This window comes from Schistocerca cancellata, chromosome 6 (genome assembly GCF_023864275.1).
Source record: "Schistocerca cancellata isolate TAMUIC-IGC-003103 chromosome 6, iqSchCanc2.1, whole genome shotgun sequence".
In the NCBI taxonomy this organism is placed as follows: domain Eukaryota; kingdom Metazoa; phylum Arthropoda; class Insecta; order Orthoptera; family Acrididae; genus Schistocerca; species Schistocerca cancellata.
This window is the reverse complement of record NC_064631.1, coordinates 111,003,497-111,017,668: the sequence shown is the minus strand read 5'-3', so window position 1 is coordinate 111,017,668 and position 14,172 is coordinate 111,003,497. Positions and strand designations below refer to the sequence as shown.

Genomic DNA, 14,172 nt, shown 5'->3' with positions numbered 1-14,172 from the left:
CGTAAGATCACAGGCAGTCCTGTAGCTGAAGTGCTTATCACTTTCCCCATTTCAGAACTAAATGTCCATGTCAAACATTCCCTCCCATACAGCCTTGGCATGTGAGGCAAATGTATTTGTTCAGATGCAGACACTTTACAGCAATACACCACCACTCTCACCTCAGCCTTCACTGGACATAATTATCCCAACAGCCCAGTTCAAAAGCAGATTTCCTCGGCCATCACATCCAATCCTGGTACTGCTGATCCCTTCGAAAAGACAACTTTGGGGCACACCACTTGTCACTCAGTATTATCCTGATCTTGAATGTATTAATCAGCTACTTCAACAAGGCCATGATTCTTAAAATAGTGGCCTGAAATCAGATCCATTCTGTCTGAGGTTTTGCCCACCACACCTAGAATACCTTTTCATCGCCCTCCAAATCTCTGCAATGTTCTTGTCAGACCCTATGCTCCTTCTGCAACCATCTCCCCACCCTATGGTGCTTACCCCTGTGACCATCTTTGGTGCAAGACTTGCCCTATGCATCCTCCTACCACCAGCTATTCCAGCCCTGTAACAGCTGTTATGTAAACACTGTTTGGCCTTTTATATCAGCATGACTACCGCCCAGTCAGGTTCAATGGGCATAGGCAGAGGGCATATACTGGTAACACAATATCCTGTTGCAAAGTATGCTCTACAAAGTGACAATCATAACCTCAATGCTTGTTTCACCACACATGCCATCTGGATGCTTTCCCCAGACACCAGCTTCTCAGAACTTCACAGATGGGAACTAGTGCTACAACATGTCCTTGATTCTCGCCACCCACCTGGCCTTAATTTACATTAATTCCTTCCATCTCATCATTTCTTTGCAGTAACTATTCCTCTCTTCATTTTAGTTTTCTACATCTACCATTTTCTGACTTGTCTATTTTTCACCTTCCCTCCTCCCACATCTGTTACATACAATGCACTTAGATTTTCATCCTTATTAACTCATACACAATGATTTGGTAATAGTCTCTGTTTTGCATATTACCCTGTCTTCCACCTTTAACGTATCAGGTTTTCAAATCTCATCTGGTGCAGTCGCCAACAATCAGTCTTTCCTTCTCGTCCCGTCTGGCAAGTCTCCCGTGACCCAGTGTTCTGGGTGACGTTTCTGAACTCTATCCTTTTTCCTAAATCTCTCCAGTCCTTTTCCTTCACAGTCCCCCTTCAAATTCAATCCTTCTCCCGCCGCTGCTTGTTGAGTAGATTTTTTTTTATCTATCCATTTACATTATACAGTCAATAATTCATTATTTTTGTTGTTAAAATTTAGCTTATGAATTTATGAAGTAAAAGCATGCGTGTATATTGTATCACTTTATATGGATTATTCTGTGTGTCAATTTTGTACGTGTTCCATTTTTGTAGCGAGTTCACATGAAGTTAGCATGTACATTTGGACATCACCTAACAGCATTTATTCAACAGATGGGTAAGTAAACAAATCAAGTAAATAAATCACAAGATCCTTGAAGAGGACTCTGCAAGATGTGTAGTTATGTATTTTGCTTAATATTCTTACTGCTTACTTCTACAAAATTAATACTTTATTTATTTATTTATTTATCTTTCGTAAAATTACATTGTTTGGATCAAGATATATTTTCATTTCATGCACCAACAGGTACATAGTTTTTACTGTCTACTGTTTAACAAAAATATAATTTATTACAAAATTATTCCAGGGCTGTTTCATATTAAATTGTGGAATTTTTCTTTTGATACAATAATGGTATTGCAGTTGTTTTGAACTACAGTGCACATAAATTCATGAACACTGTAATAGCAGTTTTCTATAATATAGGAGTAAAGAAGACCATTCACCAAACAGCAGAAGCATTGATTCACCGCCAGCCACACACAAGAGAGAGAGTGAAAACTTGCTATCTTTTGGGAAAAACCTTTGGTTTGGAGTGAATGAGACTAAATTGCAAGGTAATCAGTCCCTTCATCAATCAAGTGGCAAATCAGGAGTAGGTGTCAAAGGAAGGAGGCACAAGGCAAATTCTGGCAAGCCTAAGTGTAATAAACACAATAAAAACCGCAGACAAGTAGTAAAAAGATCAGTCAAGACAGGGCACTAAAAATCAACTGAAATAGAATAAAGAGAAGAAAAACGTGGAAAGAGTAGAGGCCAGGCTGAGCACCCAGCAAAGGTCACCAAGGGACCCCAAGGGGGCTGGGGGGGGGGGGGGTGAAGGGAGGAAGCTGAAAAGAGGTCTCCCACCAACCCCTCAGGTGGACAATGAGGCCAAAAAGTCCTACCTTACAGGGGTAAATAGAAACCACCTTTGTGGTCAAAATGTAACACCAGTCCAGCCGAGTTGGCGATATCTGCTAGCACCAGAGGTACTGTGTCAGGAAGATTAAGCTGTCACCTCAAAGCAGCCAAATTACGGAATCTATGACTAAGTGGGTCATTGTCAGGCGGGGGGCCCTCACATACGAGAATATGGCCATGGGTCAGCCAAGTATGGTCAATGTGGAGTCTATAGTGGACGGTGGATTCCCTGCAAAAAACACACAGGGGGACAACTGCCGTGTGGTCTTGGTCTCCTCAATTGTCCTCATTTTATATGGGGAGATCCGGACACACCAATCTGAGTTCCAGATTTCCAGCAATCAATGGCATATAAATGACCAAAGGTATCCAGTTCTGGGACCTCCATTTCCAGAATGAGCATCCTGCTGGCCAGCTTGGCCAACCAGTCATCACGTTCATTTCTCAAAAATCACAACACGACTGGGGGTCCAGACGAAAAGGACTGGCTGCCTAGCTTGATGGAGGTCAGAGACAAGACTCTGGATAGCCATAACCAGTCGGTGATGACAGTAGCAATGGTCTATACCTGAAGTCTGCTAAGGGAGTCACTGCACATTGCGATACTCTTGCCAGTGCAAGAACGAACATGACTAAGGGCTAATTTAATGGCCATCAATTCAGCAGTGAAATCATTGCAGCCACATGGTGGAGAGTGGAGTTAACTGCATCATGCATGTGTGTTCGCAGTCCGTCAACTACTGAGCCATTGTTGAGTACTACTTCCGAACCTGGACACCTTTCAAGGACAGCAAAGAACAGGCAATGAAAAATCGTGGTGTCAATGCAACCTTTTGGACCAAAGAAGGCTTCAAGGCAAATGCCATGGGGGCAGAAGTGATGTCTCCCTGAACAGAGGTGACAGTGGAGGAAGCTACAGTTCCAAACAGACACTGGGGGCGTGAAGAAGTTATAAACCCAGTTCTGGGTCACTGCTGTGGAGGTGGAGCTCCCTTCCAGAGAAAAGGACACCGTAGTTTGTATGTTCACGGAAAGCTACGAAGGTGTACAGCCTGCGGTGTGTCTCATCTACATTAAGTAATTGATCAGCTAGGTACAGTTCTGCGTGTAGGTGGGCAATACAATGGCAAAAGAAGTGCATGACACAAGTCTTGATGACTGAACACTGAAAGTCGTGAGTGAGAGCCCATGGCTGTACCTTCCATATGGCAGGTGACACACAGCAATAACCATTCAGCATAACTGTCCATCTTGAGAGGGTTCTTACCCAGTTTCAATACTGGAACTATCGCACTTTCTTACCACTGAGATAGGAACTCACCTTTGTTCCAGATCTGATAGAAGAGAGAAAGGATGTGATCTGGCAGTTCACTAAGAGCTGTTTCAGCATTTGGTTGTGGATGCAGGCTGGCACTGGGGCCACAACACGACAATGGGCTAAAGCATTGGAGAGTTCCCATTCACTGAATAGGGCACTATATGCCTCCAGGTACTGGGTTGTAAAAGCTAAGCGCATTCGCTCCACCTGCTGATTTATGAGCCAAAAGGTGTGGGTAGTAGTTCTTAGATGCAGATGTACAAGTGTAATGCTCAGCAAAAATCAGTATAAATGGATCAGTATAAATGGCACCATCTAAGGAAATACTTGGTATACCTGCATGGGAATGGAAGCTGTAGAGTCATCTGATTTTTGCCTGTATCTGTGATGGAGAAGAACGTGATCCAATGGTGGAAACTTAACATTTCCTGGATTCTTGCTTTTACGAAGTAGTGGATGCGGGCACGGAGCCATTTAAAGAAATGAGGTGCTTTGCTGAAGTGTGCCGCTTATGTTGTTTGAGAGCCCACTTACAATCTCTAATGACCACAGCAATCTCTGGGGTCACCAAGGTAGGTTCTCTGATGGGTGATCCCCCGGAAGAGTGGATGGCTTGGTTGGCTGCCAAAAGAAGGCTGCCATAGTATGATGAACAGTAGCATCAATACTGCTTTGTGATGGGGAGCTAAGGATGACAGCAGAGATGAACCCATCCCAGTCACTATTATGGAGAATCCACCTGGGCAGGTATGCACGGGAGCAATGCTGAGGGAGGGACATGAAAATCGGGAAGAGGTCACTACCACACAGGTCATTGTGAACCCTCCAGTCGACAGATGATAGAAGACCAGGACTGTAAAAGGAGATATCAATGGCCGAATATGTTCCATGTGCCACACTGAAGTGTGTGGAGGCACCAGAGTTCAAGAGCCAAAGGTTGAGTGGTAACAGTGAAGTTTTGATGTCTTTACCATGGCCAGTGACCGATGTCCCAACCCACAATAGGTTATGGGCACTGAAGTCGCCCAAAACTAGGAAAGATGAGGGTGGGAGTAATGCAGACAGTACATCCTGGAACATGACATCATCAGGGGGAGAGGGGGGGGGGGGGTGATAAACCTTACAGATGGTAAAACCCTGAGGTGCCTGTACCTTCGGAGAAGTCGGGAATGAGTAGCTAGCAAGTTCAGGGGAGGCAGTAGGTGTCCAGGCTCTGAATGAGGAATGGAACAGTGTCAGAAGCAGTATGGTCTCGGTGTGCAGCACATGGGTACCGGAAACTCAGTGTGTGTCCAACCGGCACAATGTGATTGCTTCTGAAAGCTGCCAAACTTTTCATTCTCTTTTGTATGTGCCTGTAGGCGACTCAATGGTTCTGCTATTTGGTGAGTGGTCCCCATTACTCCTTTTGCATTCTGCCATAACTGATTCATTTACTTTAGATGAACCGTCCCAGAGGAGCACAAATATGTAAAATAAACCAGCCCCTTGCCATGATGTCAACAGAATTTGCTATACCTCTAAGTGGGATATATGCCAAATTGAGCTTTTTGTAATAGTTTACCTAAGCACTGGTTTCATTTTAACTTCTCATTCAGCTGGACCTCAAGGAATGTTAAAGAAAGTGTTTCAATGAATGTATGGCCATTAATGTCTACTTCTGGTAATACCTGGCATTATTTCATTCTTTTTGAAATGACTTGATATGAGTCTTTGTGCGAGTCAGATTGAAATTGTTTGTGTAAACCAGCTGCAGGCCTATTTGGCTAAGATCTGAGCCTACTCTTTTGAGACATAGTGGGCCACATTATGTTTCTGCTAATCAGCCAGCCCCAGTTACACACACTGCTACTATTATTATCTTTTCACTTTCACTTCCCTTGCTGCCACACCCAGCACTATTAACCCATTACTGGCCATTGTCCCTTTTTTGGGATGCATATATTTTACTTATTTCTACAAAAGCAATGGAGCTTTTAGCCTTTATTGTTGCACCTGTAGGTTCAACTAGCTGCTATAATGCCTGTAAATGTAAAATAAATAACTTTTTTCTAAGCATGTCAGGAAAATTATAAACTTGCCGATTTTTTGTTCTCGCACTTGGCAGCACTGTATGTCTGCTGGTAGTTCCTGGATGACAATGAGCTGTGATTTAGTTGTCTGGGCGTGTTTGTTGTGAACATATGGGTGTCCGTGTAAGATTTAGTATACTTCAGATTTTTTCAAGTAAGTGCAATATCGATATATGTTATGCGTCCCAATAATGTGACAATGGCATGTTACACTATCATTTATTGTTGATGTGCCCTATTCTTGTATACACATATTATACAGAGAAGAATTGCATTTTACGTTCTTTATGTCTGCATTTTTTCATATTCTATTAGAATTTTACGATTCCAACAGAATAAAAACATGCCGCGTTGACTTACACTTTAAGAAATTCCAGCAGAACTAGAGAACCATCAAGAGAGTGACGATGGAGATGATGGCATAGAATTGGCGATTATTCCACCTGATGCAGATGTAATAACAGATGAAGAAGATATTGACGAAAATGTGCTGTACAAGATGTAGCCGGTACTTTAGAGCTCATAACCAGCCGAGATGAAGCTAATGCTACAGTCGTACCTCTAGAAGCCAAAGAAAGAAAGCGTTAGGAGATGGAGCAGAAAGTGGTACATTATCTACAAAAAATTTTAAATTGAAGTGGTATAAGTGTCAACCAATATACACAAACACTAGTGAACAAGGGAAGAGCAACAAAAGTTATGTTCCGGAATGTCTGGCAAATAAGACAGTGCCCCAGGTGTTTGAGGATTTTTTTTTTTCTGAGAAACTAATTGATACTATTACTGAACAAAGTGACATCTATGCATGCCAACATAACAAAATAAATTTTCTGCTAACCAAAGGAGAACTAAAATCATTTATTGGCATACTACTTCTGAGGGGTTATCATAAGCATCCCCATGAGAATATGTACTGGGAACAGGCTCCTGATGTCGATGTTCCTTTAGTCTTCAACTCCATGTCAAGAAATAGGTTTCGGGAAGTAAAGGGATTCATTCATCTCAGTGACAATTCCAAAATAGATAGAAATGACAAGATGTACAAACTGAAGTTGTACTTTGAAATGCTGAAAAAGGAATTTGGTAAATTTGGCGTATTTCATTCAGAACTCTCAACTGATGAAATGATGGTATGTTATTATGGCAAACATTACGCTAAAATGTTCCTGAGGGGGAAGCCTATCAAATTTGGATATAAAATTCAGTGTCTTACAAGTTCCAATGGCTTTCTTTATAATTTTTCGCCATACTGTGGCAAGACTGACAACAAACAGGAGCCTTTAGGTGCAAGGGTAATAAATGAACTAACCAGCATGATTCCAGAATCAGAGTATCCGAATTATAAGCTTTTCTTTGGCAACATTTTCACCAGTGTAGACACACTGATCACACTCGGAAAGAGTAAAATGAACGCTACAGGAACAATAAGAGAGATCCGAACTAATTCATGTCCTTTGATTGACTCAAAAAGAATGGCAAAAGAAAAGGAACGAGGATTCTATGACAACATGTTTGACAAAGAGAACGAAGTTCTGATTGTGAAATGGAGTGACAACAAACCAGTATGTGTAGTGACAAATTACAGTACTATTACTCATCTGAGTTCTACTAAAAGATACTCACGGGCAAAGAAAAAGGAAATGTGTGTTACAATGCCACATCTCATTGAAGAATACAATGCCCATACGGGTGGCGTAGATCTACTGGACAAGCAGATATCACTTTGTAGGATGAGGATAAGGTCAAAGAAATGGTGGTGGCCATTATTGACACAGATGTTAGATATCTGTGTAGTAAACACATGGCGTGCATACCAATTTGCGAACTCTAATGAGAAGCTCTCACTTCTGGATGTCTGGCAGAGAATACTGATGTTTTACCTATCAAATAAAACAGGATCAGTACTAAAACGCAGAGGACCACAAGGAAGCAAATTGATGGGAGGATGGGTGAGCAGAGATGTACGACTAGATCCAGGAAATCATTTCATTGTGCCAAGTAAAACACAGAAGAGATGTGCTTATTGCAAGAAAAAAACAACAAAAATTTGCGATAGGTGCAATGTTGGTGTACACAACAAGTGTTTTGCTTCATTTTATACTGAATAGAGATTCAATAATATTAAAACATTCTTTGTTTATTGTTTGTGTTGTTTCTTACAATATTATGCATGGAGAATAAGGTTGTGAATTTGGATAGCGCATTTGGCCAATGTCCCAAAAATGGGATGGTCTGTAGTTTTTGTTCTAATAAACTGAAAATTTTCAAAACAACTTTTTATTCAATTAATCACTGAATGTAATGTATTTATGTATAAAAGTTTGCAAAAAATGATCCGATAGAGTTTTGACAAGTAATGGGTTATTGTAATCACTTACTGTTTCTTTCTCATAAACATGCACAAGTCAATCACACACTTGACCCCACAGTTCACAATTTCGCTATATTTGTTGCATGAATGCACTGTTCAAGGAATAGCTATCAGTGAGTGAGTGAGTGGAGGGAGGGAGGGGAGGGAGGGGAGGGAGGGGAGGGAGGGGAGGGAGGGGAGGGGAGGGAGGGGAGGGAGGGGAGGGAGGGGAGGGAGGGGAGGGAGGGGAGGGAGGGGAGGGAGGGGTGGGGAGGGAGGGGAGGGGAGGGGAGGGAGGGGAGGGAGGGGAGGGAGGGGAGGGAGGGGAGGGGAGAGAACAAACTTAAAATTTTTTAGCAATAATCAGTATTATAGTATGAATATAACCATCATTTTTGTCTTTCCAAAGTAGACAGGCTTTCAGAGGCTAGAATTTAATGCAAACCAGTTCCACAATGTTTACAGCAAAAGCAAAGCACATTCATTTGAAGTGTGAGGCATATAAATAGTCTGAGTCCACAGCAGCACTCAAAAATGTGTGATTTTTCATCTCAACTCAATGCCTTTAATGACACACTTCATATCAAAATTTTCTCTTTCTATAAATGCAACCTGAAGAGCAGAATGTAAAAGAATACAAATGATTGACAAGTCTTCAATTTACCAATTACTCAATCTGCAAGGTATGAACAATAATACTTCTGCAATTTTTGAATAATTACAAAGAGCACAACTTACTCGACAAAGAAGACGATCTTCAACAGATCCATTAGGCATGTACTGGTACACAAGACAAGGCTCATCTCCACCCATGCTGAAGCCATAAATAGGTAATATGTTGTCATGTCGGCATGCATTCAGAACTCTCAGCTCACGCAATGATTGCTCGATCTGAGCCTGGTAACTCTCATCAGATTCTGTTCTCTGTAAGTATAGAGAAAATTTAGTACAGCAACCATAATGATACAGAGGATTGTAAATGAATAATAGGACTGATAAGTTAATTAAAATTATTCTAAGTTTCAGTACACATTCTGTCTTAAGTGTGGGACAATGTTAATATCTGAGATTTACACAAGAAGTGTTTTAAGAAATGGAGAGGAAGTGGCAAATGAGATTGCACGAGTTACCTGTTCAAGTCTTTTGATTGCTACAGGTGTATTTTTCCATATTCCTTTAAACACTGTTCCAAATCCACCCTTTCCAAGAATTGTATGTTTGTCCCAACCGTTTGTAGCAACCATCAGCTCTTTGTATGGAATATCAGGTATGGTGCCACAGGATTCAGCAATTGATGACACATCTGAAGCATCTGCACAAATAAAGAACATATTAAGAAATATTTGTTTTGAAAAGCTCATTACTAACACAAACTGAATAATAATAATAATAATAATAATAATAATAATAATGGCAAAGACCTGTACAGGTTCCATGATGAACGGGAAATGGGTGTCCACTATCAGTATAATAAAGACAGGAGATTTGAGAAGTAAACATGAAGGGTATATTTCTGATGCAGGATGCACAGGGGATGGATGGTGTAGCAGCCACCTACCATTGGAGGTGCTATCGCAGCTTAGTTGGTGTACACCACAGTCCAGAAAGAAGGAAAGGAGCAGGAGGGAGGAAAAATACATCTTTCCATCTCAAGAACTGAGTCCAGAGAGAATGAATGCCTCCTGCTTGCTACTCTGGGTTGGGTTGATTTTGGGGACAAGACCAAACAGCGAGGTCATCAGTCTCATGGGATTAGGGAAGGAAGTCAGCAGTACCCTTTCAATGGAACCATCCTGGCATTTGCCTGAAGTGATTTAGGGAAACCACAGAAAACCTAAATCAGGATGGCCAGACGTTCGCTCGGTCAATACTCTGGCTGCATCTCTCCAAATAGCATGTGATTCTGCTCCCAAGCACCCTACTAATTGCCTACACGAATAATGTGGAAAGAACTGAATTGTCAGCAAACCTTCACTGAGATAAACTGCTTCTGTCCTGATATACAGACTGTCTTGGTACGTAGGCACATAAAAGAGTGCCGCTTAAAGACTGGAAAACCACTGATGAGAAAAAAATTAAATTTTCAATAGCAGACTACCTATAATCCCTCTGAACAGACGGTGGCTTGTACAGATCAGATATAATGTGGCAGGGCTGTACAGTGGGTAAATAATGGATTCAATATATCTGAACATGCTTTAGTTTATATGATCTTGTGACAAGTACATGTTAATTGTCATGTAATCTGCGCAACGACATGCTCAAATAAATGCAGAATCATAAGCTTGCAAAAAGGGTTCAACTCTGAATTTAATACTGCTATCACTATCATCCTCCTGTGGTACTTTCTTCTTCTTCTTCTTCTCCTCCTTCTCCTCCTCCTCCTCCTCCTCCTCCTCCTCCTCCTGATAATGATGATAATGACAAACATGATAACAACAATGGCGACAATCATTATGACAATGATTATGTAATCTTCAAGTGAGGAGATCTTCACAATCATACGTCATGATTATGGTACTATTTAAAGGTAGGTAACAGTTATTTCAAATATTATAACAGACATCTAAAAGAAATGTTAATATTTTGAAAGTGAAAGAAACCAAACCATCTTGACTTTGACAGAAATTCTTGGATACATGCAACATCAAAGTCATTTTGCTGTGTGCACCTTGATTTATAATTACACCTGAAATACTGTTTAGCATTGCTGCTGTAGCTGATCCAAATATTTTTTTTTAAATTAGCTGTTGGGGTAACAAACACAATGGCAATACATGTCTACATCTACATCTACATCTACATCCATACTCTGCAAGTCACCTGACGGTGTGTGGCGGAGGGTACCTTGAGTACCTCTATCGGTTCTCCCTTCTATTCCAGTCTCGTATTGTTTGTGGAAAGAAAGATTGTCAGTACGCCTCTGTGTGGGCTCTAATCTCTCTGATTTTATCCTCATGGTCTCTTCGCGAGATATACATAAGAGGGAGCAATATACTACTTGACTCCTTGGTGAAGGTATGTTCTCAAACTTCAATAAAGGTCCGTACCGAGCTACTGAGCAACTCTCCTGCAGAGTCTTCTACTGGAGTTTATCTATCATCTCCGTAACGCTTTTGCAATTACTAAATGATCCTGTAACAAAGCGCGCTGATCTCCATTGGATCTTCTCTATCTCTTCTATCAACCCTATCTGTTACGGATCCCACACTGGTGAGCAATATTCAAGCAGTGGGCCCGCGAACAAGTGTACTGTAACCTACTTCCTTTGTTTTTGGATTAAATTTTCTTAGGATTCTTCCAATGAATCTCAGTCTGGCATCTACTTTACCGACGATCAACTTTATATGATCATTACATTTTAAATTACTCCTAATGCCTACTCCCAGATAATTTATGGAATTAACTGCTTCCAGTTGCTGACCTGCTATATTGTAGCTAAATGATAAGGGATCTTTCTTTCTATCTATTCGCAGCTCATAACACTTGTCTACATTGAGATTCAATTGCCATTCCCTGCACTATGCATAAATTTGCTGCAGATCCTCCTGCATTTCAGTACAATTTTCCATTGTTACAACCTCTCGATATACCACAGCATCATCCGCAAAAAGCCTCAGTGAACTTCTGATGTTATCAACAAGGTCATTTATGTATATTTGTTTGAGTGATGAAAATAATGCAAAAAATAACAGGCAGCTACTGAACTCACTGGACATTTTGCGCTGCGTATTTATCCCTGGAACATTGCTGTCCTTATTCTCTGGCTCAGCAGCTGCAGCAACTTCAGGTGCAGCAGGCGTGTTCACAGCTGGGCTGCCTGCATTGACAGCACCTGCTTCCACAGTAGCATATTCATTGTTGTCATTGGAGATGTTTCCTGATTGTTCTGTTCGTTGCACTACTGTGTTTGGTGCTTTGGCTTCTGGGGATGAAGTGGTAGGTGGGAAGATAAGTTTGGATGCAGGCCTCCTAGCTGCCTCAGATGGAAGATTCAGGTTATGAATTCCAACATGCAAGTCCTTGTCAGCAACACTGGAATTTGCTTGCTGTGAATGACATAAAAACAGATAAATCAATCTGCTCTTGAACAGTAACACAATATGCAAATTAAATTAATTGTTATGACAGCTCAGTTCTTCTCTAGGAAACTACTTGCAAAAACTATTGAACATACAGAAACCAATGCTAAGAAACAAGTTAGTCATTTTACCAGCTTCTAATTAGCAAAGCCTTACTTCAAATAAAGTATAAATATTAATCAAAAATTTAATATGGACACTTCAGCCACAAAATTATTACTGAGAAACACACACAAAACATCTGAGAAATAAAATTTGTGTACAAGATTTACAATTCCACACAAAATGTTAATCTCCTTATATGCCTGTCTATGCCAGATGGCTGCAGATTAATGTAATGTGTGTTTTTCAATAGCATTTTTGTAACAGAGATGCCCGTTTATACTGGATATTACATTGACATTTATGCTTCATTTAAAGAAAATTTAGGTCTCTGTGCAAACAAAAAATTGATAAAAATAGCAAACCTCAGTTGCTTTTCAATATTTTAGTGTATTTGATAGTTTGTTCCTGTAGTTCACATGAAAGTAAATGGGTTAAGCTAAAAAGGTCCGTCTAAAAAAAATAAAAAAAAAATATTTGCCATCAAAAATAAAAATTAAGTTTAGGCAACAACTATTGTTCATTCAACTGAACATGTCTTCCACTGCTATAATATCTTATGAGAGAAAGACTATTTTGTTTCTATGTTTTACATCTAGTTAACAATTTAAATAAACATTTATTTTACATTACTCACAGCAGTTTTCTGCATATTTTGAAAGCAATGTGCATTTGTCAGTAAAAGGGGAACTCCTCTCTGTGGTCATGTTAATAAATAAAAAACTGACAAAGCACACACAGAGGTAGTTGAGAAACTATATGTGTGCTTGCTCAGGTTACTGTCTGCTTTACTTTTTACAATGCACAGTAATGGGAATGCAATAAGTACTACTGGAAGAAAACAGCTGGCTTCCAATGTGTTTTGAAATAAATTGCTCCAGTAAGAAATTATGCCGTCTTTTATTTACAGAACCAATTTTTGTTCATTTATGAATCATTTGCAAACATATTACAAAGATTTATGCCAAAGATGGCATTAGGATATATTAAAACATTTTCACTCAAAGATATAAATCATTAGTTGAAGAAATTTGGTATTATATTTTCGCTCCTGACAGTTGCAGTCCAGCTGACAACACACATTGAAATCAGTTGTATACATAAAATGTAGGTTAAATGGCAACTAAAGCAGTTTTCTCCAACAGAGCTGCTGTTAGCAGCCACAGAATTCCAGTAGTTTGAGGAACATGGTGTGGGTTCCTGGTATCATGTCCTAGTTCATGAACCACGGGCAACATATGAGTGGCCAAGTAAGTGGTCCTGACAGTCGGAATACCAGTTAGTTTGGAATAAGGCTGAGTATCTCGGACATATTCCGAGTCGTGGCCACCTTTGTGCTCAGACGGCAAAGACTACCAAATCCACCGGTTAGTCCCTCAACCGTTAGGGGTAAAACTCAATGGGACCCGGGGCAAGTAAGGCTAGCAACCTGCTTCCCTGGTACTATAAATATGATGCTGGCAACGATCAGAGCAAAATGCCTCAGAGCTTTGGAGGTGACGAAGTCCCACCTCTAGTTGACAAACCAGGGACTCCTAAGATACGACTTGGTAAACGAATGGTAACGAGATGGGGAGCTATTAATATCAATGGGGGCTATTCTGGGAAGAAGGTAGAGCTGGCAGAGGCTGCAAGTAAGATGGGGTTGGACGTTTTAGCTGTTAGTGACATTCAGGTAAGGGGTGAGAAAGAAGAGGAAGTGGGAGAATACAAGGTCTACCTGTCAGGAGTCAAAGCAGGAAAAGCACAATGGGGTGTAGGGCTTTTCATCAGGAAAGAAATGGAACCCAGCATAGTTGCAATAAGGTATGTAAACGAACGACTGATGTGGATAGATTTGACAGTGTCTAGCAAGAAAATTAGGATTGTGTCAGTATATTCGCATTGTGAAGGGACAGATCAAGATAAGATGGATAGTTTTT

At 40.6% G+C, this 14,172-nt stretch overlaps 1 protein-coding gene across 2 annotated transcripts in view; it reads right to left on the bottom strand.

The window, feature by feature from the left end:
• Window positions 1-14,172, bottom strand: part of LOC126190815 (interleukin-1 receptor-associated kinase 1-like) — a 177,500-nt gene that overhangs the window by 74,612 nt on the left and 88,716 nt on the right. For both annotated transcript variants that reach the window (XM_049931380.1, XM_049931381.1), the window contains exons 4-6: window positions 11,779-12,115; window positions 9,197-9,378; window positions 8,805-8,990 (exon numbers count right to left, since the gene is read on the bottom strand). In XM_049931380.1, coding sequence (XP_049787337.1) covers window positions 8,805-8,990; window positions 9,197-9,378; window positions 11,779-12,115 — 705 coding nt within the window. The remainder of the gene's footprint in view (window positions 1-8,804; window positions 8,991-9,196; window positions 9,379-11,778; window positions 12,116-14,172) is intronic.